The following is a 26154-nucleotide window of genomic DNA, read 5'->3' as shown; positions in this document are numbered from 1 at the left end:
TTATAAAATTAAAATGATCATATCTCCGGTTTTCTAACTTTTCTATGATCAATCGGTGCCAAATAAAAACTGGGAGAGAGGTTAAAATCTGCGCTTTTGCGTCACGTTGACGACAACGCTTTATGTCAGATACTTAATTTTTTACGGTGCTTTAAAGATGCCATGTGATTGATTGGAACAGTAAGCTTGAGTCTGATTGGTATAATGGAGTCATGTGATTATTGTTGTTATGTCTCATTGGTGAACTGGTAAAGATACTGTTGGCATCACTGGGAAAAAAATTGAAATGAAAAATAAAATCTAATATGTACAATAAAGAGGAAAAATGATACAAGGAAAATATATTTAAAAAAAAACATTTAATCCCGTTGACAGAAAAAAAAATCTGCAGAACTGAAGCATCATTCACCCAAATTGCATGAGTGCTCTCTAGTGGAGATAACAGTTCATATTTTGAATAGTTGAATAGTGCAGGGGTTCCCAACCTATTCCACTAAGGCACACTGTGGGTGCAGGATTTCATTCTTACCAAACAAGATGACAACACTTTTTCCCCAATCTGGTGTTTTACAAGTGCAATCAGTTGATTGCAGTCAGGTGTGGCTTGTTTTAGCAGAAGCCTCATTGGTTCAACTGTCTCTGCTGGATCGGCTGGAACAAAAACCAGGACCCACAGTGTGCCTTGAGGACTGGGTTGAAAACCCCTGGAATAGTGAATAGTTCCGTCAGAGTTCGTATTATGAAATTAAAAGGATCATATCTCTAATTTTCCATGGTCAATCGGTGCCCAATAAATACTGAGAGACAGGATAAAATACCGTAATTTCCCGAATATAACGCGCACTTTTTTTCCCCAAAATCAACTTGTAAAATCATGGTGCGCATTATAAACGGCTACATGGATGGAGACAGAAATATATATGTATATATTACATATATATATAAACCGATTTTTTTTTTTATTATTGATACGGCCACGTTGTGTTGAAGAAACGTATGCGGCGACCCGTTGCCGACCATTACGGTACGTGACGTCACCATTTTGTTTCGGTAATACTTCACTCTAATTGGCCGAATAATTTCGTCTGTTTTAAATTCTGCTTTTTTTGCTCTTCATAAAGCACGGAATTTAGTTTCTTGAACTCATTTGAGTCAACGTTTATTGCAGCTCCGCAACTCTCACCATAATGTAAGCACGCAGACTTCCTGTGTCCGTCAACTATAACTGTCCTTCAGGAAACTCAATCCCAAATAACAATAGTTCCTATTACTGTCGTGGTCATAGCGATGAGCTCTCACGGATTTCCGACTTCCGTTCTCACTTTCATTTTCCCGTATCAATCCATGGAAGAAACATTTATTCATGATGAAACGACCAAGTTATACAGCAGCCTTTAAAAGAAAAGTCACATCTGTTTTGTTTTCTCCTAGATTCTGGTAAGCTGGAGAAGTTGTCAAATCGTATTATTACCTTAAATATTGTCAGTTTATGGTAATGTTTTGAACTACCAATATGCTATGCTTGTGCTGTGTTTCACCAGTCAGTAAAATGACATTTCTGTATCTGTACACGAGCTCTGTTTTCTTGTATTCTTCTATTTATTGGTGCTAAAATTAGGGTGCGCGTTATAAACGGGTACAATATTTTTCCCTAGATTTTACAAGTAAATTTGGGGTGCGCATTATACACGGGTGCGCCTTATATTCGGGAAATTACGGTACTCGTTTTCGAGTCATGTGTAGGGCAGCACTCTATGTCAAATACCTAATTTTTCACGGTGCTTTAAAGACGCCACGTGATTGAACAGGCTGGCGTTATCATAGAACGGCAAACTTGAGTCTGATTGGTATAATGGAGTTATGTGATTATTGTTGCGACGTCTCATTTGTGAAACTGGTAGCGCGCTACTGTTGGCATAACTGAAAAAAAAAATCTAAATGTAGCAGAGAAACTGTAACGCGCTACTATCCACCGCTTATTCTATTTCTTAAACCCCTCTTCAAGCCGAAAGCCCAAAGTTAAGGTCAGTCACTTTACTGTATTGATGTTGTGTCTTTTGCCTTTATGTTTTGACAGAAAAATTTCAGCCAAGACGCACCACCAGGCTGTGGACTACAACATCTTTGAGGGCATGGAGTGTCATGGAGTAGCAGTGATCACTATTTCCAGGGGCAAAGTAGTCTACGAGGACGGACAGCTGAAGACAACGCCTGGCTCTGGCAGATTTATCCACAGAGAACCCTTTTCTGAGTATGTCTACAAGCGAATCAAGCAGAGGGACGAGGTCAGTAAAGAGTAAAAAACAAAGCAGTATTTGGTGCCCACTCTCAATAGGCAGTCACTAACATCCTGAAGCAAATTTGCCAGTCAAGGAGTCAATAGCCACGTTTACATGCTGACTTTTATTCATACCGATTCAAATCATTCCGAATGGAAATTTCAGATCAGCTGTTTACATGTCACTTCATCTATTCTGATCCAGCGTTTACATGTGTCTGCCTTTATTCCGAAAGGACGTTTGACAACTGCCGTCTGACATGCGCAGATTAATCAAAACAAAGCGTCACGTTGCAAAACATGGAGATCGATCGTCAGATCAGCTGCTGTTTTAACTTTTCGAGTGGAAACAAAACTTCAGAATGATGCGCTGTTCATTTAAAAAGTTGTGTGGGTGCGCTGTGCGTGTGCTTGGAAGCCATGTTGCAAGTGACGTTACTTACGTCACCAAGTGACGTCACCACGTCAGTACGGAGCATGTGCAGAAAGAACGCAACCAGACACCATTCCGCTTCCCTGTTTACATGATATAATTTTACTTCTAATCGGTTTGGGAAAAGGAATATTCCACCCCTGTGAATCGGAATGAAATTCCATTCGGTTTGGGCCTGTTCATTCCGAATGAGGTGTTTATATGGAACACATTTATTCGGTTTGAACAAATATTCCGATTGTAATTGGAATATTTGGCTCCATGTAAACGTGGCAACTGTACAGTACAATGAATATATACAGTGTAAAAATACTGCTTCATGAAGTATACTACTACAACTATTGCTCCTTAAAATGTGGTGTGCCCTATATGAGAAAAGGTTTAAAATAGACCATTCATCGAAGGTGCGCCTTATACGAAAAATACGATACACCAAATGGAAGTCTTGTGTTGAATTTTGAAATAAAATCAACATTTTAGCAAAATAAAAAGATAAACATATTAAGACATGATTATTAAAAAATATATTTAAGGGAGGCGGCACGGTGACTGAGTGGTTTGCGCGAGTGCCTAAGAGTTCTGAGATCAAGGGTTCAATCCGGCCTCCCTGTGTGGAGTTTGCATGTTCTCCCTGTGTCTGTATGGGTGTTATCTGAGAACTCTGCTTTCTTCCCAAGTCCCAAAAACATGCATGGTAGGCTGATTGATCACTCCAAAATTGTCTCTAGGAAATTTGTACATGTGAATGGTTGTTGTATAGGCTGCAGCATATCGGCGACCCTCATGAGGGTAAGCGGCTTGGAAAATGAATGAATGAACATTCAGACACAATGACCTAATCATTTTCACACCTAAATGACCTACTGTAATTTTCGCACTATAAGGGGCACCTGACTATAACCACCACCCACCAAATGTGGCACGGAAACAGCATTTGTTCATAGATATGTCGCACGGGACTATAGGCTGCAGCTGTCCTCACTGTATTATGGGATACTTACACCAAAAGATATTAACCGGTAACACTTTATTTCACGGTGGCATAATACGACTGTCATAATACCAAATGAATCACCATGAAGCTTTGAACCAATTAACTGCAAACCTTCATTCCTTCAAGAAGTGTTATTTGGTCTTCACTGCTCCCTTTGGGGATACAGTCAACCTCTGCTGCCACCTGCTGTCAACACTGTTGTTGTCCAACATGCCTCCTAGCATGCATTTCAGCGCTACAGTTTTAAATAACAATCAAAATTCATTTTCTGTGGTAAATATTTCTTTAGTTAGTGTTCCAGTTGTTTCATTAATTGCTAGTGATGGTATTTGGTAATACTTTATTTAACAGTGGCACCATATGACTGTCATTAGACAATCAATTATGACATGACACTGTCATGAGCATTAATGAATTCTTATCACAGATGTCATTTAGTGTTATCCGTCAAATTATCTCACTTTTGAATGGATGTAAAAGATCCAAGCTGGAATTAAATGGAGTTAGTGACATAATTTGCAAGATGACACTTAATGACATCGTCATAATCATTCAGTAATGCCCATGATAGTGTCATGTCATAGTTATGACTCTCTTATGACAGTGTTATGACACCACTGTAAAATAAATCAAAAAATAAATTACACTGGACTATAGCCGCAGGATTCAAAATGAAGAAAAATTACGGTAATCATTCCTAAATGAAGACTAAGGTAAGATAAGTATCATATGACGCTCATTGGTTGAAATATTAAATCTAATAGAGGTGGCGGAGTAGTCATTATTTAATCCAATATTATAAACCACTGATGATAATCATACATGAATGAACGAACTCTTTAAACCGCTCCATCTTAATATAACAAGCAGGACCTTCACAATGTATTTCAGACTAACTAGCTAATGAGAAAGCACTACTACTTTTAGTTGGAGGATAGGGGGACAAAAAGCTAATTATGATTTCAAAAAAACATCTCAATATTTGCCATTTTTTTTTGTAGAAGGCAACTAACAATGTTTAATATCGAAAAGGCTAAGTCCTGCACGGTAAATGAAGGGTTGTGATTTGACCTCATTGCCACCTGTCCTTTGAGTTCATTTAGATTACACATAACCTTTTCTCTGCTTTGGCTTTTGTCTGCAGGTGGGCCAACCTACAGCTGTGATCAGAAAGCCATATGACGGAAAAGTCATTTCTGTAAGCCACTAAATGAAAGCCAGTTGAGTCTCCAGCTGTGTCTTTGCGCACACACCGTCAGTGGCTAAACAAGTCCACATTTTCTCTATGACATATGTAACAATAGTTTAACATTTATATGCAGTGCTGTATATCATCATTACGTGTTGTCATTTTTATTCATCTATACCAGGGGTCGGCAACCTGAAATGTTGAAAGAGCCATATTGGACCAAAAAAAACAAACCTAAATAAGCCATATAATGAAGACAGCACATGTTGTATGTATGCTATCTATATTGGTTATATTAGCCTACTATCAAAATGACTGAGGTGGCTACAAATATGTAATGAGCCTTCATGATTACCATATTTTCCACACTATAAGGCGCACCTAAAAGCCTTCAATTTTCTCAAAAGCCGAATATGCACCGTATAATCCAATGCACCTTAAATATGGATCAATATTGGTTAACCATGGCATGACATTCCATGCACAGCTCCATCTAGTGGATGCATAACACAACCCCAACCACTAATAATATAAAAGGTATATAAAAGATGCGGCTTATACGGAGATGCGCCTTATAGTGCAGGAAATATGGTAACGCCACGTTAGTACTCTCTTGTACGATGCTGCCTCAACTTTAACTTCTTTACAATATTAACCCTTTAACACCTACGCCTATTTTGCATACCTTTGATGTTGCCTTTATATTTCAAAGAAAAAAATGTTCACATTGGCCAGGTTGGGTCCCTTTTTTCAGGACACCTTGAACTTCATGTCCAAACTGTTGTTTTCTTGACTGACCAATTATAATAAACATTTTAGACCCAAAAAGACAAAAAAAAATCCCAAAATCTTTTTTCAAAATTTGTAATGTTGATGTTCCATTGACAACCAAACATGCTTGACCAACAGTTTTGAAACTTGATAATATTTATTCAACTTGTTAGGATAAACATTCAATAGAAAAAAATAAGATTAAATAATTTTATGTTTGACAATTCAACACAAACAGCAGGTAGGTCATAGGCGTTTTTGGCCTTTACACATACTATGGTCAAAACAGGTTATACACAGTGCAAAATAGTGAGAAAAATATACTGTATATATGTATATATATCATCTAACACAAAAGGGTTTGGAGGATATCTCTTTGTGAGGTTAGGTATTGTACCCTTCATCTTATCATAAGTATATACGTACATCCAATCAAGCTTCTCGAACACATATCTATATGAAAAAACGCAGGTGACTTGAAGTTCCGCTCTGAGACCCCCAATTGGTCCAAATTTCAAAATTGTCAGATATGCACGTGTGATACATCATTGGAAAGCTTAAAATTTCAATTTTCTGGGGGAAGAAAAAATTTGGACAGGAGGGCATTTAAAAAAAAAAAAAAAAAAAAAAAGTTTTTTAAACAGCAAAACCCTATCTGGAGGTGAGAGCACCTGAGAGCAGAATTACAGACGCCATGCCTTTAATGAGATACTATCACCTACTTACCTTGTTTCGATCCAAAAACTCCATGTCGTATGTATCACTGAGTGTCAAGACACAGCTGTGAATGGCCACAGATGGATGTTTTAGGGATTTTATGGGTGAAACATGGTAATATAACGAGGGTCGCGATGCAGAAATCGCAGACATCAAGGATTGTCTTTTTCATATATTTACCCTTTTAAACTTTTTTTTTTTTTTTCCAATTTTTCTTTGTTTGGATCGATTGTTTATCATCTAACATATTGGGGAAAATGTGACAGTAACAAGAAAAATACAATTTAGCGATAGTTAAGAGGTAGATATCCGTGACTTTTTTTACAGACGCCATTTTTTTTCAAATATGGCTCATCCTCTTCCTTGAGTTAATGAAATAATGCATTAGCTTACACTAAATTTAGTTTTCTATTAATTACGCACCTATCAAAGTTGGTCGCTCAATCAAACCAGCCGTTGCTCGCTTCGCATGCTTACCTTTCCTTAGTTGGCGTCTCGCTCGGCAATTTATTAAAACATTTCATATTAGGTTCGTCTTTCTTGACCTCTTGGGATATGTAGTCTTTTGTGCTGCTTTCAGTTTTGAAAAAGGACAAGAAATGATGGAAATATGGAGATAAACACATGGTCCATGCAGCGTTTTAATGCATATTTATGAGTTCATTAAAACTATAAAACTCAAATGATATTATATTCCGTTTTACTTGGTCGATTGACTTAAAAAAAAAAAACTGGTGTGGACATCAACTTCCGCACTTTCAAATGAGAGCAACAAGCGGCATGTGGATGACGTGATTACAGCGTGACGAGGCTTCAAAGATGATATGCATAAACATGTCGCATTCATGTTTGTCCTCCTTCAGAAACAACAATAAACTAAAAATTATATTCTAATAATATATATATATATATATATATATATATATATATATATACATACAGTATATATAATATAATTCCCTCCCCCGTATTTTTCCATTTCAAACATTTCTGAAAAAGCTCCAGGGAGCCACTACGGCAGCGTTAAAGAGCCACATGCACCTCCAGGGCCACGGGTTGCTGACCACCGATCTATACAGTGAGGAGTGAATGGATTTACAGTAGGTCCACGCAAATCAAATGGAATGTCCATTTTTATTGACTTGGTAAATTCCAAAATATCAATAGCTTCATCATAAAAGTGGATGTGGCGAATTGGGAATAGTGTCCTGTGATGATTTATACTGCACAAGTATGCATTTACCTAATAAGCACATGGCTGAGAGTATGTACTGTAGTTGTTGTCTCATCCTTTGCATTTGATGGAAGAGTCATTTCATTAACTCTGTAAAGTTGGCCCCCCTAACAGACGCACATTTAAAGAAAATTATGTCATTCGTTTGTGCTCGTTTGTGCTGAAAAAAAAAATCGTTTGTGCTGCTATCGTTTTTGAGATATTGAGAGAATACTTTCAACTGATGACGTGACTCGTAGCTCCCCATTTGTTTGTGCTACGTTAACGCTAGTTGTTGGGACAATCCTCTGTTATAAAGAGAGTTGGTACGCTTCGTCAGCTGCGACGGAGTTGCTGCGATTGACGTCATCACTCGAAATTAATATCTCAATACAGTGGTATGAAAAAGTATCTGAACCTTGTGAAATTTCTCACATTTCTGCGTAAAATCACCATCAAATGTGATCTGATCTTTGTCAAAATCCCACAGATGTAAAAACTGTGTCTGCTTCAACTAAAACCACCTAAACATTTGTAGGTTTTCATATTTTAATGAGGATAGCATGAAAACAATGACGGAAGGAGGAAAAATTGGTAAGTGAACCCTCTGCCTTAGGAGACTTAAATAGCAATTGAAACCAATTTTTACCAAACAATTTAAGTCAGGTGTGTGCTCAATCACTGATGAGTGGTTTAACGCTGCTCTGCCCACTATAAAACACACACCTGGTAAGAATTGTCTTGATGAGAAGCATTGATTTGCATCATTGATCGGTCAAAAGGTCTGTCTGAAGACCTGCGATCAAGGATTGTTGATTTATATAAAGCTGGGAAAGGATATAAAACCATCTCTAAAAGTCTGGATGTTTATCAATCGACAGTCAGAAAAGTTGTCTACAAATGGTGAGAGTTTGGCACTGTTGCTTCTCGACCAAAGAGTGGCCGTCCACCGAAGATGACGCAAAGAGTTCAGCGCAGAACACTCAGAGAGTTAAAAAATGAATCGTAGACTGTCTGCTAAAGACTTACAGAAATCACTGGCAAAGTCCAGTATCTCTGCGCACACATCAACTATATGTAAAACTATGGCCGAGAATAGTGTTCATGGGAGGACTACACAGAGGAAGCCACTGCTATCTAAAAAAACACTTGCTCATTTAATGTTCGCAAAAAGGCACTTGGACACTCCACTAAAGTTTGGCAAAATATTTTGTGGACTGATGAAACCAACGCACAACGTCATGTGTGGAGGAAAAATGGAACAGCTCACCAACATCAACACCTCATCCCCACCGTGAAGCATGGTGGAGGGGGCATCATGATTTGGGGCTATTTTGCTACCTCGGGGTCTGGACAACTTGCAATCATTAATGGAAGAATGATTTCAATAGTTTATCAGGATATTTTGCAGGAAAACCTGACGCCGTCTGTCAGACAGTTGAAGCTAAAAAGAGGATGGATGCTGCAACATGGATCCAAAACACAGAAGTAAATCAACTCAGAATTGTTTCAGAAGAACAAAATACACATTCTGGAGTGGCCAAGTCAAAGTCCAGACTTGAAACCCGTTGAGATGCTGTGGCATAAAGACAGCAATTCATGCCAGACATCACAGGAATCTAACTGAACTACAGCAGTGTTGCAGAGAAGAATGGGCCAAGATTAGTCCTGATCGATGTACCAGACTGATCTGCAGCTACAGGAAGCGTCTGGTTGAAGTTATTGCTACCAAATGGGAGGCGACAAACTATTAAATGTGATGGTTAACTTACTTATTTCCCCCCTGCTGTCATTGTTTGCTTACTATCCTCTTTCAGCTATGAAAACCCATAAATGTTTGGTTGGTTTTCATTAAAGCAGACACTGTTTTTCCATCTGTTTGATTTTGACAAATATCAGATCACATTTGATGGTGGTTTTATGCAGAAATATGAGAAATTCCAAAAGGTTCAGATACTTTTTCGTACCACTGTATCTCAAAAACGATAGCAGCACAAATGGAAAGTTTTACAGCACAACGACTGACACAATTTTTAGGCATTTTTAATCAAAATTGAAGGGCTGGTTGACCTTAGATTCACTTATAAAAGGATTGTTAACATCTCAAAAATGATAGTAGCACAAACAAAAAATTTTCAGCACAAACCTAGCACAAACGAATGACATAATTTTTCCATAAATTTACTTCTGATGGGGGGCCAACTTCACAAGGGTCATTTCATAGACTGGAGAAGCCAGTAGACTGACAGTGATGAGGTCTTTTGACCCACAATGACTCTCCATTTGCATACTCAGAAGGATGGTATATTTACATATCCACTTCATCTATGCCCAAAAATGGAGCACAGTTCTTCCCTACGTCTGTGAAAAGGTCTGCGGCTGTCGGTGAGCATCATGTGGGAGCTTGCTGGCGGCTGGCGTGCTGACGTGTTTTTCTGCCACAGGGCCCTTTGAGACATAATGTGAGATTATCAGGTTGCCTCACGGGTCAGTGGCAGCGTGTGACTCACACACGGCCCGCTCTTAATTCAGCTGCCTGCACCACTTCCTCTTACTATTGGCCATGGAAATGATGGTACCGCTTAGGAAGGAAATAGTACTGTAAGTTATTTAAAGGTCCTGTTTACTAACCCATTTAATAGAATCAATACAGTAAACATTTTTTTTTTCTAGAAGTCATCACTGTAACACCAAATATGAGTTATTGTACGTATTTGCAAAGGTACTCAGTTGAGCTCAGTGTTTCTGTTTTTTCATATATTGAAAATGAAATGATCATTATCAGCCGTACGAAAATTGGAAAGTTCTTATTCTATGAAACACCTGTATGATGTCAATGCATAGTGACAAGACTGTGCAAGTGGAAGGAGTGCTGTGCTGTTCACTGCACATGCAAGGGACATCTGTCTTGGATTATGTAAGTACACAGTTCCTGTCTGTGCACACGCGTGCGCCCACATGCATCAGATACAGTACACATTCAGATAAGGCATCCTTATTTTGGCTTATTAAAACATGTTTTGCTTTGGATTGGTTTGTGAAAGAGTCTCAAGAGGAAACTGCTAGTATTATAATGAACACGATTTATTGTGTCTATGATTTCTCTTTCATGAAACAGAGTACATTTTTATTTGGTGAATCATTGATCATGCGATCATCAATTTGTGTTTTGTCAGTTGTTCGTAGTGTTTCACCTAGACACAAATCATATATTTCTACTCCATAAAGGTAATAATTTAAATTATTTTGATATAAAAAAGAATGTACAATGTTTTTTTTTTTTTACCAAAAACTACACATCCATGGTCACCACAATGTATCACATCACACTTAAATATAATAATCACAGATTTATGCACAAAAAAGTGTGCACAAAGTGTTCACATAACTGTCAGTTTTAGGGCTTGAATTTCCAACAGCAACACTTGAATTGTGCAGTGGGAAAACCTTGATCACACAATGTTGTCCTCTTCTGGGAAGAGCAATGGACACCAGAAGTGTGGCTGCAATGTGAAGAAAAAAAAAAAAAAAAGATTCAACATGCAACCTCAGCATTGTTTCTCCCAATTACGCATTGGTGTGAACCCATACCTTAGTGAGGAGTGACGTAAAAGTCTTTCTGTTTTCTTTATCCTTGCTCCTTTTTAACCTCTTCCTCAGAATTTTTCCATGCAAGTACTTGATCCTCTCCTCTGCAGCTATGCAGTAGAATTTCTCACAAACCATGAGCCTGATCTGGACCGCCTTGGCCGCAAGTGGGGCCATAATGAGCAAGGTCAGCAGGATAGCAGCCAGTGGGATGAGGGTGTTGTTGAGCAACAGTTTGGGTTTGGGGAGGCATTGCTTCTCAAACAACGTCACGGAATAGGAAAAGTCCTTTTGGTGGTTCTCCTCACCCAGCTGTACTCCAATTAAGGTTGCAACACCCTGAAAAAAGAACGATCATGGTTAGGATCTTTGATGCTTAAAGTAGTACTGTATATTATCCAAACTATTTTGCTGTACAGTTAAGGGTGGGAGTCAACTGTAAACATTCAGAGTAGGTAATGAATATTTTTTTTTGATCAACCATATTATATATATACTTTGTGTATGGGTGTAGATATGTATAGAGAGTATATACACCGAACCAAAATTGAACAGACCTAAGGTTTTAGAACAATAATTCCTCCATACAGTGAGCCCTCGTTTTTCGCGGTTAATGCATCAAGGCTCGGTCAAAAGAGCGGTTTGAGGACCTGCGATCAAGGATTGTTGATTTTGGATAAAGTGGGGAAAGGATGCAAAACCATCTTTGAAAGTCTGGATCTTCATCAATTGATAGTCAGAGAAGCTGTCTTCAAATGGAGAGAGTTTGGTACTGTTGCTTCTCTCCCAAGGAGTGCCCGTCCACCAAAGATGACGCAGAGTCCAGTGCAGAATACTCAGAGAGGTAAAAAAAGAACCCTTGAGTGTCTGCTAAAGACTTACAGAAATCACTGGTACAGTCTAATATCTCAGTGCACACATCAACTATAGCCCATAGAAGTCGGCTGTCGAGGCTTCGCAGGACGCTCCCTCTGTAAAGTCCTTGACCGCCTGGGAATCACAGGGGTGGCCAAGAAAAGGGCCATTCAGTCTGCAAGTGAAGCTGCAGAGAAAGCCACAAGGTGGTTGTGGTTGAAGAGGGCAGATCCGTGGGTTGCTACTGGGACACAAGCCGGGACTTGATCCACCCCGGCTGGGTCGCTAGGACGAGGGTGTCTGATGTTGTGAGACCCGAAACACCCAATGAATCCTAGATACATCACTGATGATGTGTCCCAGTGCATCCAGGAGATGTATCTTTCAAGTATGTAAAACTATGGCTAAGAATGGAGTTCATGGGAGAAATCCACAGAGAAAGCTACTGCTGTCTAAAAAAAACATTGTTGTTCGTTTAATGTTTGCAAAAAGGCACTTGGACACTCCACAGAACCTTTGGCAAAATATTTTGTAGATTGATGAAAACAAAGTTGATTTTTTGGGGAGTAACACACAACATCATGTGTGGAGGAAAAAGGGAACAACTCACCGACATCAACACCTCATCCCACCGTGAAGTATGGTGGAGGGAGGTTCATAATTTGGGGATGTTGCTGCCTTAGAGCCTGGACAACTTGCAATCAATAATGGAAGAATGAATTCAAAAATTTATAAGGATGTTTTGCAGGAAAACCTGAGGCCGTCTGTCAGACAGTTGAAGGTAAAAAAGAGGATGGATACTCCAACAAGACTGATCCAAAACACAGAAGCAAATCAACTTCAAAATGGTTTCACAAGAACAAAATACACGTTCTGGAGTGCCCAAGTCAAAGTCCAGACTTGAACCCCAATGAGATGCTTTGGCATGACCTAAAGAGAATGATTCATGCCAGACATCCTAGGAATCTGACTGAACTACAACAGTTTTGTAGAAAAGAATAGGCCAAGATTAGTCCTGATCAATGTGCCAGATTGAGCTGCAGCTACAGGAAGTGTCTAGTTGAAGTTATTGCTGCCAAAGAGGGGTGCACAAAATATTAAATGTGATGGTTCACTTACTTTTTCCCCTTCTGTCATTGTTTGCATACTACCTTCCTCATTAAAATATGGAAACCTATAAATGTTTGGGTGGTTTCAGTTAAAGCAGACAGTTTTTTTCATCTGTGAGATTTTGACAAAGATCATATCACATTTCATGATGATTTTATGCAGAAATGTGAGAAATTCCAAAAGGTTCAAATACTTTTTCATACCACTGTATATTTTATCAGATAGTTTTTAAGCACTGCAAATGTAATAATTATAATATAATTAAGATATATATAAAAGAATATCATGATTTGTACATGTATATAGGCATACAGTATATCTTAACATTTTTATAATAAAAAACCGTATTCATTTTTAATTGAAAAAAATCCGCGATGGACTGAGGGCGCGAAGTTTGAAGCGCGAGCGAGGGATCACTGTGTGTCAAAAAACACCAACACTGATTTTGACTGACAAAGTTTTCGTGCTGTTTGAATAGTAAACTGCAATTAATTCAGTAATTTAAATAAATTTATCTTTACCCCAAACATTAAAATGAGACCTGCTTCTTATAGGGCACAGAACCATTTGGGTTCCCAGAGTGGGTGTTCAAATCCATCACAATGAGACAGCTGTCGGGGATAGAGGAGCTGCCAAACAATCATCTTAAAACATGAATCAAAATGTGGAGAGGAAAAAAATGAAATGAAATAGTAGCTGTTGTTGTTGGCCTTTGCCACTAGTGGTTTCCATAGAAAAATACTTTTAAAACCCACCATATTGTTAACAGCACCAAACAGTAGAAAAGGTAAGCATTTTTGCTACAATAATCATTTTTGTTAAAGTTTGTGTAATCAAAACAGTTTTTGCAAAGCATATAATTCATCCAGTGTCAATCGTTTGATCAAAGGACTTACTTTGAGACTCATGAGCAGAGGGACGTGGAATGGTTCCATCTCTGATAGCTTGGTTGTAATAATGGCAACAAAATAGTAGAACAAAGCATCCACAGTTATAAATATCGCCCAAGCAACCAAATGGGATATTATTGGGATGCCAAATTTCAAGAGAGCTTTTCCTTCACGGGCGGTGGGACGGATGGAAGGAAGAGAAGGGTAAAGCTTCTCCTCGTCTGATGTGAGAGGAAGCACGTGCTGTTTTCCTTCCGCCTTCTGCTTCTCGTCAAAATGAATGAATTGCTTGCTGATAAAGTTATTTTTGTACTTCTTATCACTGCAGTAATTTCTTATGTGCAAGGCTATAAAGATCATGAGCACCAGGAAGCTGGCGGTAGGATAAACACGTTCCTTCATAGAGGAGACCGTGTTTATAAAGGTCACTGCATATTTGACACTTTGATTAAGCATTAATTCTGCTTGGTTGAGTCTCTCCCGAAAATGTTCCAAGTCCACTTTGGGTGAAATCTTCAGCTGGGAGTCCAGGTTGACTACCTTGAGATCTGTCACCCCTTGCAATATATTAGCTAGCCATTTCAACATGTCCACATAGTTTCTAAAGGGAGCAATGACGGACGCCTTCTTGGCCCTCAGGTTACAAATCATGCTCCCGACCAAGCATGTGAGGTTCTCCAAAGTGTTGCGGATATTCCCGAGAACAACTACACTTGTCCCAGCGGTTAGCAGCAGACTTCGACTCTTCTTGGTGAAAAGGGATATGACAAATAGGGTAAAAATGCATCGTATTCTCTGTGACAGGAAAAGGGCAAATGTCAGCACCACCCCATGGAGGACAGCAATTCCCGCAGACACGGCTGGGCCACAAGTCAAAGTAGAGAGGAGGTACAGGAACAGTAAGACGCTGAGCATGACGCTTGGAAAAACACATGTGAAGACGAGGACAGTAGTTCTCCTGGAACCTTCTCTATTACCGCTAGTGAAAACATCCACAGCTAAAGTCCCTAAGTCAATCAGGCCTTTGATGAGCGTCATGTCCTCAGTCCCAGGAATGCTGACAAAGAGCTCTGGAGTGAGACTATTTAGATTTGCTGTGTATAAGGTTGTTTTTGTAGTACAAGCCTGAAGTGCAGGCATCTATTAATATGTGTGTTGTTGGCTTTTGCCTTAAATAATGCTGGAACAGGATGTGGTTACTAACCTCAGTCATTTGTCATAATACTGTACAGTCATCTGCATTTTTTTTCCTCAAAAAAAGAAGACGGAAGTAACAAATATGAGGTGAACATGGGGGGTTTGACATGGACTGAATGACATTTGTTCTTTTTTTCATTCTTAAAAAGTTGTTCTAGCAAATTTATGATAAAAACCTAATGTAACCTAATGTTATCAGTCCTCCAAACATCAACCGGATAAATTGCTGAAACAATGTTTAAATATTGTATTGTAAATATGTGTAATTCATCAGTGTACATTTCAATTCAATTCAATTCAATAAACTTTATTCATCCCTTGGGAGAATTCCCTCAGGGAAATTAGTTTCCAGTGCCCATAACAACACAACAGCAAGAATAAAAAGTATAAGGTGCAAAATGGTAAAAAAAAAGTGCTAGAATAAAAGGGATTAAGAAACATAAAATTAAATTTAAAATGAAATAAGTACAGATGCTACTAATTAATTAGTTAAGATGTACAATAAAAAGAATAATAACACCAGGCAGACACTAGCAGAAGGGCCAAGTTACAGAGATGCTAAAGTGCTAATAGTGCAGTATTGTCCTTCCCCCTCCCACCTAGAGTGGAGTTGTGGAGCTTGAGTTTCCATGTATGCCTCAATTTAACCCTTTCATACGTGAATTATGATTATTATTTTATTTTAACCTTTATGGGCACTGATTTAACTCATTGGCTGTCATTGACAGCATTAGACATCCAATCCATAGTGGCTGGGATGGGCGAATAAACATATGGCACTCTAGCATGAGCCTTCACAGCCAGTCTTCCCAGTTTAAATGAATTGGTCATCCATAATATTGAGGGCGAGACTTCAGTGTCTTACTTCCAGAGGTGCGTAATAATGCGTTACATTATCGCCGTTACATTTACTTGAGTAACTTTTTAAGAAAAATGTACTTCTTAGAGTAATTTTACCACGCAGAACTTTTTTCTTTTACTTGACTATATTTATGAAGAAGAAACACTACTCTTACTCCGCTACTTTGTAATACACAAGAATAATTTTTTCCTCTTTATTCTACATATTGATTTCATTTTTGCTAGACATGCCAACAGTGGCTGTCTCAGTTTCACTAATGAGACGTTGCAACAACAACTACATGACTCCATTATAGCAATCAGAGATAACAATGTTTTTTCTTCACTAAAAGGCAATCATGCATGTTTCATAGTGTTGTTCTGGTCTGAATTCGAGGATTTTTGAGTCATCTTCTTGGTCTAATATTGGTTATAGTACAGGATAATAATCAGGATAATACAGTTCATGTAGTTTTGCTGTGGAAAAAAAAAAATTACACTTGTACCTCAACATACGATCGCTTCGACACACGATCTTTTCGAAATCCGACGTAAAATTTGACTCGCCATTTGTTTCTACATCTGACGACATGCTTGAAATACGACGATTTATGACAGCGACGTAATTTCTTTGTTTTCCCGCAAGACGGACGCACTGCGGATTTTCTTTTGAGAGAAACCAACGTGGGCTCCAAGAAGGTTGGTGCGATGGTGAAAAAAGGTGACGCTTACCATTCAAATGAAGATGGAAATTTGCACGTCCGTGAACTGGCTTGATAATACGGCTGTAGAATGTCTCCTATCTCAACGGTCCTCCGCCGACCTCTGTTCACCAGTCTTTATAAGTTAAGGTGACAATTACAATGGTGGTAACATTGGCAAGGAAGTCGCCAACTTCGTCAGGTTTTTAATCATTTATTCAGAACCTCGCCTACTGTCCCCCGCAGTATACGCCAAAAACAACAGGACATTAAAAGTGAAACTAAAATCTCTACCGTACGCAGCCACGCAGCTCTCTCACTGTGACGTCAGCCATGCAGTGTGTTCAGATATAATACGCAAACACATCCGCCACATTAGAACCCGATTCGTTACATTATTACAGGAATTATTATTATTATTATTTTAATATTATTATTCCGATTTTTATTTATAATTTATTTGTTTTGCTATGTGTAATTGCCATCTGTAAGAGTACCAGCAGTATTTATTAAGGATTTAGTGTAGGTTTATTGGCTGTGGAACAAATTAATGGAATGTATTCTTCTGGGAAAATCCTGCTTGACATAGGACCATTTCAACTTACAAACAAGGTCCTGGAACGAATTAACTTCGTGTGTAGAGGTACCACTGTATTCTTACAAAAATGCCATTGTAAGCAGTTACTCCCAACACTACGTTACTCAACGTCACTCATGACTACATTTACTTCTACTTAAATAGTATTATCTAGAAGTAACGTTACTCTTACTTGAGTAAAGTTTTTGGCTACTCTACCCACCTCTGGTTTTTTGACCGTAACCAGGATTTCTTCTTCTGGATTTCTTTTTATTTTTTTTTAATGATTTAGATTGCATTAATTCTTAGTTTTAATTTAGATTGTATTCATTAATACATAAATGTACTTATAATTGTAAAAAAAAAAAAAAAATACAATAACGATGAATAATAATTTTAAAAAATCATCATAACTGTAATTTTTTAACTATAAGGTGCTCCTGACTATAAGTCACTACACACCAAATTTGACACGAAAACGCCATTTGTTCATAGATAAGCCGCACCGGACAATAAGCCGCAGCTGTCCTCACTGTATCATGGGATATTTACACCTAATCGGTAACACTTTATTTGACAGCGGCGTTATAAGACTGTCACAAGACAATCATAATTACGACATGACACTGTCATGAGCATTAATGAATGCATATGACAGATGTCATTTAATGTCATCCGGCAAATTATCTCACTTTTCAATGGATGTAAAAGATCCAAGCTGGACATAAATGGAGTTAGTGACATAATTTGCCAGATGACACTTAATGACAACTGTCTTAAGCTTTCATTAATGCCAATGGCGGTGTCATGTCATTATTATGACGGTCTTATGATAGTCTTATGTCTCCACTGTCAAATAAAGTGTCCCCTATTAACCCAAATAAATCAACAAATAGGATGCACTGGACTATAAGCCACAGGATTCAACATGAGGGGAAAAAAGTAGCGACTTACAGAATAACAATAATTGCTAATATTTATTTCATATATTATTTATATTTATATAATCGTAGTCACTTTCCCCGTAAAGTTTTAAAGGTCTTAAAGCAGAAGTTCAGGATTTTTGACATTAGGCTTAATCTTTGAGTTAGCAGGGGTTTAGATATTTGGTGGAGTTGATTTTAAAAAAATACCATTTCGTCGCATGCCTCCCTTTCATTAGTTGGTGCCTCGTTCGGAAATTTATTAAAAATGATCACATTCGGTTCGTCCTTCTTGACATCAGAACGGTTCTTGGGATTTGTAGTCTTTTGTGCTGCTTTCAGTTTTGAAAAAGGACAAGAAATGATGGAAATATGGAGCTAGATACATGGTCCATGCAGCGTTTGAATGCATATTTATGAGTGCAATAAAACTATAAAACTCAAATGACATTATCTCCCATTTTTCTGGGTCGATTGACTTCAAATAAAAACTGGTGTGGACATCAACTTCCGCACTTTCAAATGAGACCAACCAGCGGCAGTTTTTTGTTAGTTTCAGGGCTCCGTAGTGGCTAAGCTAGCGCGAGTCAATGGTGCTTGCTAGCTTGCTAATAAACAGATACAGATCCACGAACAGATCTAACATAGTCAAATAAATTCAAACATAGATCATTGTTTCAAAACACCCATGCCGCCAAAACAATGTCCCACCAAACTGCCGTAATTCATTTCGTTCTGCAGGACTATTTTTTTAGATGTGTAATACGACTCCAATAAAGAGGAATGCTTCGGTCACTCGTTCTCACGCTGCATTCGAGGAAGTTGGGAAGTTGGACTTATCCCACTCGGAGGGCACCAGTTGCGACCTTAAAGCATTCCAAGCGAATGTAAACAGCAAAGATGGCTGATCGCCACAAGCTGTTTTTTATTTTGGCCTTGAAAAGGCATTTTGACCTCCAACAAACCTGGCTTCTCATAAATGATCAAATAGTGGAGGCGTACTAATGATATTTTTCCAGGTCAGAGGTTGGAAACTCTGACTTCCCACCTTCCTCGAATACGGCATCAGTCTGCTGAGTTAACTGACGGCCGGCAAGGTGGCAAAATGTGCATTTAGAGGCTGTGGAACCATACAGAAGAAACCGACAAAGGAATGTTTCTACAAATTCCCTATGAACAACGAGGAAAAAAATCTTAAACTATACTATAAAAAATATAAACTGGTCACTTGCTGCTGGCTACGACATAAAAAAAAATCAGCGGTGGAAAAAAAAAAAAACGATGTGATATCACTCCGCCCTGCTCCTTTGCAGAGCTTCTGGATTACAAATGTTGCTGTTCATACTGCAATTATTGACATGCAATGGTAAATTTTAGTAACTTTATCCTGAAAACATAGCCAACGCTATTGATTGCATGGGTCATCAATGTTTTTTATGTGTGCATATGTTGTTTTTTATTGTCATGCCATCATGGTGCCATTGACTCACACTAGCTTAGCCACTCCAGAGCCCTGAAACTACCAAATAACTTGCAAACAAAACTGAATTTGTTGAAATCAAGTCCACCACCTGCTAACTCGAAGGTTAGCCTTTTGTCAAAAATCCTGAACTTCCGCTTTAAGTGTACCTGAAATATTTAATAATGTGTCATAAAGTGCCTGTGACACGAAAAAGCATGTTTATTTCATAATATACGCGGTATTTTATGCTCCTGAATGATATGGACCGCTTGGATGTGTGTGGAGGCGATCGCTATATTTATTTAGTTTTTTTAATCCTGCGCCAGGAAAATGAGTGACTTCCGGCTTCGGTCTTGCATTGAGGAGGAGGGCGCTGTGACGTGTACGGCAGAAGACGTCCTCTTCACTATACAGCGTACTGTTGTGTATGGGGACGAATGATTCAGCTGATTTTGCGGATTAATACGTTTATTTTTCGCATCACGCCAGCCAAACAGCTGCAGAAAAATCATTCTGTATGAGGGAGAGGCGTATGCGCCTTTTTGGAGTTTCAAAAGGTTCCCATTCACCGTGGATATTTACTGTGGGACCATTGGACTTACGAGGAAGTGAGTAAACATCGTGTTTTGTATTATGTCAAATACGAATACAGCGATTACAAAGTAAACACTACAAACTTCCTTTAAATGAAGGACTACTTACGTTTGATCATTGATAGGCATGTAAAAAGCTGTCCTAATGGTCATTAGCAGCAGCCCGTTAGCTGCACAACAACTCCAGCCACCCTCCTCCGGGGAACGAACTGTAAATTGCTCTCCGCCGGGCGGTTTGCCGATCCGCGACGACAATAGACAACCGGGTCGTCATGTCAAATAATCCAGGATAGTTATGTGTGATTTTCCGCTTTGAAGACTTTGAAACATCACTCGGTTTGGGTTAGCATGTCGGCTCGCTGTCAGGCCTTCTGGTTTGTTTACATTCTCCGAAGCCGGGGAAGGGAAATGACATATGTCCGATTTAGGTGTCATAAAATATAGTTCGGGAGGTGCGACAGTAAAGGTGAAGTCGACAGTTTTGACCATTATGGAGTAATTTTGCCATGTCGTCCTGAATAAATGCATTTTTATTATTTCATATTCCATTCAGCACAAGACTGTTATTTGTCATGACCATGACTATTTAGCAATTGGGGAAAATACTTGGATAAAAAGAATATCCTGTAAAAATATTGAAGTAAAGAGACAGAAACAATGACATTTTGCCGCTCTCTTCGTCGCGTTTTCCTCATTGTGAATAGTTCCCCCTCGACGGGCTGACTGGTCCTTCTCAAGCCATTTATATAGCTATTGGGGAAAAATACTTGGATAAAAAGAATATCCTGTAAAAATATTGAAGTAAAGAGACAGAAACAATGACATTTTGCTGCTCTCTTCGTCGCGTTTTCCTCGTTCTGAATAGTTCTCCCTCGACGGGCTGACTGGTCCTTCTCAAGCCATTTATATTGCTATTGGGGAAAAATACTTGGATAAAAAGAATATCCTGTAAAAATATTGGAGTAGAGAGACTGAAACAATGACATTTGGCGGCTTTCTTCGTCGCGTTTTCCTCGTTCTGAATAATTCCCCCTCAATGGGCTGAATAGTAAAATCGATGAGACCAGTCTACCGCTGACGTCATCCACCTGTTGGGGACGCTAAAGCCCTATAATGGTAGGCGTGGCTAACCGGCAGATTAAAAGGCTAATTTCTCGTCATCTGTGCTTTGCTAAATTGTTGTATATAGTCGAATCGTCTCAAAATATGATTCTAATTCACATAATAATGCCATTTAAGACTTTTTTTCTCGTGTCGTATGATCTTTGTCATAAATCTAAACATAGAAATCAATTTCACCTGACATGACTTATAGAATTATAAACAGAAAACACAGAAAAATCTCGGTTTGAATGCCTTTAAATTCAATAAACATTCATTAATTTAATCAGTTTATCCTCATTAGGGTTACAGGGGTGCTGGAGCCTATCCCATCTGACTATGGACATGAGGTGGTTTAAACCCGGCACACATTTATGAACAATTTTGAGTGTTCAACTGGCCTGCAATACATGTTTCCAGGGTGTGCCACCCACCGCACCGCTTAATAAATATAATGGGTAAAATAAAAATAATGGTGTGACATCAAAAAAAAAACTATTTTTGCTTTGGTAATAATTGCTTTCTTTGCATACAGTCAGCATAAAACCGTAAAAGATTGGTAATGGTCACAAATGTCAAAACACAATTCATTGAGAAAGCGGAAGGTCGCCAAAACGAGTCAGTAACAGTAACACATGGGAGCAGAGTGTCCTAGCAGGATATTAAAGTAGAATGAATCCAGCGGTGCCTGCCTGCTCACGTGCAGCAGAATTCAGGACCAGCTGAGTCCTCTGAGTTTTTTTGCAGCAGTCTGATGCTGAAGAATGCAATCATCTCGCCAGCAGGTAACAAATCATGCAATTTAACTCTACTAATTTTGTCTTGGAGAAGTAAGACAGATTTACAATGTCGTCTGTGGCTTTTCAAACATGTAGGAATTAATTCAGAATAATTATTTTCTCTAATGTCTCCAAACTGACATTTATTTGGCTTCTTATACACAACAAGTTTGCTGTAGGAGCTTCCCAAAACTGGGTATGAGGTCTAATTGGCACGAGGCTAAACATGTGAGAAGGCTTATCCCGACGACAAAACTCTTATTGCATTAAAGGAACTATCGGGTCAACCATTTAGACTTTTGCTATATTGCACAAATATACACATTTTGAAGCAAGTATTTGATGTATGTGTGTGTGTTTTTTTCCCCAAATACTATACAGTAGGATCAGGATAAAAAAAAAGATGAACTATCATTGGTTTAAAACAGTGTCCTTCAATACTCTGATGTAAACAAGTTGCCCTCTATTTGCACGTGTTCGCAAAATATGTCACTGTCACTCATCTAATGACAAAATATAACATGACATAACGACGGACCTAGTTTAATGCTGAGTGTTCAAATGAACATTCCTTTGTAAGCAATAGCAGCAAAGGCGACTTCCATGCATATTGCGTAATTTGCCCATGTGATGTTGCCACTAGCACGCAAGTAAGGGAGCCATTATGAGACATGCTTGTGGTAAAAAAAGGTAGATGCAACAGACCCGCTTCCCTTCCCTTTCCTACGTTTTTTTTTTTTTTTTTTTTTACAGAAAGGAAAGTCACCTGAGTATGACTAAATAACCCTTGCAGAACTTTGTTTGGATACCATGTATGGTATTTTTCTTCGAAGTGCGTTTACATGAAAAATTCTAAATAATGCACATGTAACATGGTATTTTTTACCTCTTGCTGTAAGCCCATTCCAGCTATTGTCTCACCCTAAAACAGTGTTGCCAGCCGATTGCAGAACACAAAGAGGCCTGTTTTCAGGGGCAGGCCGGGGGGCATCTTGGTGGGAGTATGGGACCGTCCTGGGAACACCAGGTGCTTGTACAACAGTTTCATTCGCTGCAATACTAAGACACTTATAAGAATATGTACGATCTTGAACTGCGTAAGATTATGATTATTAAGGGATCGTATGTCGAGGTATCACTGTCTTTATCCTTCTTTTTTCCAATTTATTACAATTTGTTTAAATTAAAAAAAAATCTTTTATTTTAATATAATTATTTTATATTTTCTATTACTCGTGGCTTCTTTATTTGCAGTTTAAAAAAAATATTTTCATACTTATTATTGTTGAAATCATAGATTTTTTCCCCAAAATAGATCCATTAAGTAATTCATTTTATTTAAGACTAATCATATATACGGTACAGGCCAAATGTTTGGACATTCCTCAATCAATGCAGCACAAATGAAGGTCCCAACCCCGTTGATAAAGCAATAAATTCTACTAATCAACCCTGAAAAGGCATACCTGTGAAGTCAAAAACCATTTTACGTGACTCCCTCTTGAAACTCATATTAACACAATTCATAGTTTTATTACCTTTTGGGAGATTTAGATCATCTTAAAGTGTTTGTTATTTATTATGTACCAGGATGGGTGTCCAAAACCTTTTTTTTTTAAAGAGAAAATTTCAAACGTCTCAAAAATATCTATTTTTCTCACCTGATGTGACCTCCTTTTAACTTTTTTAATTTTTCTTATCCCATAAAATAGAGATTTTTAAGCTTTCCAACGATGTATCACACGTGCATATAGGACAATTTCGAAATTTGGCCAAATTGGGTGTCACCTTAGTGTTTTCCGCCATATATTATTTTTTTACTGCCCATTGTAAAATACGTGTGGGCAACAATAATACAACAATTGGATGTGAAATGGGGGCCGCAAAATATTATCACGTGGGCCTTAATTGGCCCCTAGGCCATAATTCTGAGACGCCTATCTTGCATGAATTACTAGAAGTTCCATTTTTTTTTTTTTTGGGGCTATAAAGAAATACCAGAAAGGCGTCAAATGACCCAGATACCAAACTGACTACTGGCCTTTGTCAAACAATAGACCACTCAATGAAGCAACCAAGCAGGCCACCCCCTACACACTCCTGTGGAGTCACAGCCTAGGTGTGATAGGGGGTCCCACTCTGGATAGCTGCAATTAGCATCTTGAATATAAGAGAGATGGGTGGACTTCTTGGTGGGTTTTGCAAAGGAATTGGCTCACTCTCATGTGGGCGCAAAGAAGGCGCAGAAGGAAAACTTACTTTGGCAACAACCTCCAACACCTAGCCATGGGAAAAGGGTGAAGTGTCATAGAGGTGTGCAAAATTTTCGATTCTTAGATTATTCGCGATTCGGCCGTGGAAGATTCGAGAACGATTCACAAACATCCAAATTCCGATTATTGAAATATGCCAAGTAAAGCTGAAGTACAACACACTCAGCGCGCCGCGCGGACTTCGGGACGGAACGGAGCGGGAGTAGCTAAACATTATGCTTCTCATTAACCGGCCCCTCGGGTAATGCCAACGCTCAACACACGGCTCTAGCTCAACTCATGCCACGAGATAAAAAAAACACAACAACATACCTGACTGCTGCCGAAAAGCTGCTACAAGTACAGCTAAGCTACATAATGTTACGGTAGATATCATTTATATAGGACTAGATGGATTATAGACTCGGTAGCGGTAGCAGCACATCTGCAAAAAGCTAGATGCAGGCGTTAGTAAATGGCCGCCATCTTAAAGCAGTAAACTTCCCTGCAATGCTGTTGTAGCGAACCTTCCAAGCAAACCTAATTAACTTTTTATCTAAAATACTCCTAAATCGGTAAAATATTGACTTGAATCTATCTTTAAAATAGTTTTAAAACTTTCACATGTCAAAAGTAGACAAAAGGGAAATTATGGAATAACGGGAGCAATTTTAACAACTTTAACGGTTGATTCACAACATTAAATTAATTGAATGTAGTTTAAAGCTGCTGATACAGAATGGGGACTGGAGTTTTTTTATTTAATGTTATTTTTGTATATTTGTTTACTGCTATATGTTAACTTGATACTGAAATAGTAGTTTGGTTTAGCCTGAGATTATTTTTGAACAATTTTGGAACTAATGTACAAAACTTTATTTTATATTAAAAAAAAAAAAAACAAATTTTAAAAAGGAGGGGGGTGCATCAATAATCGTTTTATAATCGAATCGGAGCCTCTGAATCGTAATCGTAATCGAATCGTTAGGTGCCCAAAGATTCCCAGCTCTAAAGTGTCATATGTCACCACATAAAAATGTTTTGTTTTTTTAGTACACCGTCCCTTGTACCGTGGGCAAACTGCAGCTTTTGGAAAATGTAAAAAGGATGCCCGGCTGATTGTCTGCCTGCGCGGTCCACTGTCCAACAAGCAACATTTGTTTTGTCCAACCAGACAAGTCTGTTCAGAAGGGGGAGAGAAAAGGACCACTAAAGGTGTTCATTGCCTCAGACAAGCATCCAATGGCACCTTTCTGTCTCCATATAGTTTACAGACACATGCCGTATATGCAGTGTTGTCAGTAACGCGTAAGTAACGCGTTACTGTAATCTGATTACTTTCTTTCAGTAACGAGCAATCTAACGCGTTCATTTTTCCAAGCCAGTAATCTGATTAAAGTTAGTTTCCTCAGTGCCTGTGCGTTACTATTTTGTTGTTGCCTCATACTGTATGTAGAATGAAGAATACTGTAGTCATGTACGAGAGCATTTGAATAGAAAATACTGCTCTTGAGTTTGGGAGTGACATAACATCTCACGTTTTCTCATCGGAAAAAAAACAGGTCACGTGTATTACCATGCTGTGCGCGCACCGTCTGTCACGGCGGTCAACAACATAGCCTGGCTACCTTGTCAGAATATACCACGAAAGGCTCAATGGAAATACAGCCATTACTTCACATTTCTGTCCA

General features: G+C 38.6%; 2 protein-coding genes across 3 annotated transcripts in view; one reads left to right on the top strand and one right to left on the bottom strand.

Moving 5' to 3' along the window:
* The window catches only part of dpys (dihydropyrimidinase), a 28253-nt gene extending 21045 nt beyond the window's left edge, over window positions 1–7208 (top strand). For both annotated transcript variants that reach the window (XM_057834895.1, XM_057834894.1), the window contains 2 exons: window positions 2078–2285; window positions 4850–7208. In XM_057834895.1, the coding sequence (XP_057690878.1) occupies window positions 2078–2285; window positions 4850–4915 (274 nt within the window). In that variant the 3' untranslated portion in view covers window positions 4916–7208. The remainder of the gene's footprint in view (window positions 1–2077; window positions 2286–4849) is intronic.
* Window positions 7209–10326: 3118 nt separating this feature from the next.
* Window positions 10327–15373, bottom strand: LOC130915113 (dendritic cell-specific transmembrane protein). The gene is made up of 3 exons (XM_057834893.1): window positions 14045–15373; window positions 11187–11522; window positions 10327–11098 (listed from the first exon to the last, which is right to left on the bottom strand). The coding sequence occupies exons 1-3, from the start codon at window positions 15176–15178 to the stop codon at window positions 11048–11050; spliced, it is 1521 nt and encodes a 506-aa protein (XP_057690876.1). The 5' UTR covers window positions 15179–15373; the 3' UTR covers window positions 10327–11047.
* Window positions 15374–26154: the final 10781 nt, after the last annotated feature.

This window comes from Corythoichthys intestinalis, chromosome 4, assembly GCF_030265065.1.
Source record: "Corythoichthys intestinalis isolate RoL2023-P3 chromosome 4, ASM3026506v1, whole genome shotgun sequence".
NCBI classification, from domain to species: Eukaryota; Metazoa; Chordata; class Actinopteri; order Syngnathiformes; family Syngnathidae; genus Corythoichthys; species Corythoichthys intestinalis.
The sequence above is the reverse complement of the archived record's forward strand: the minus strand, read 5'-3'. Positions and strand labels throughout refer to the sequence as shown.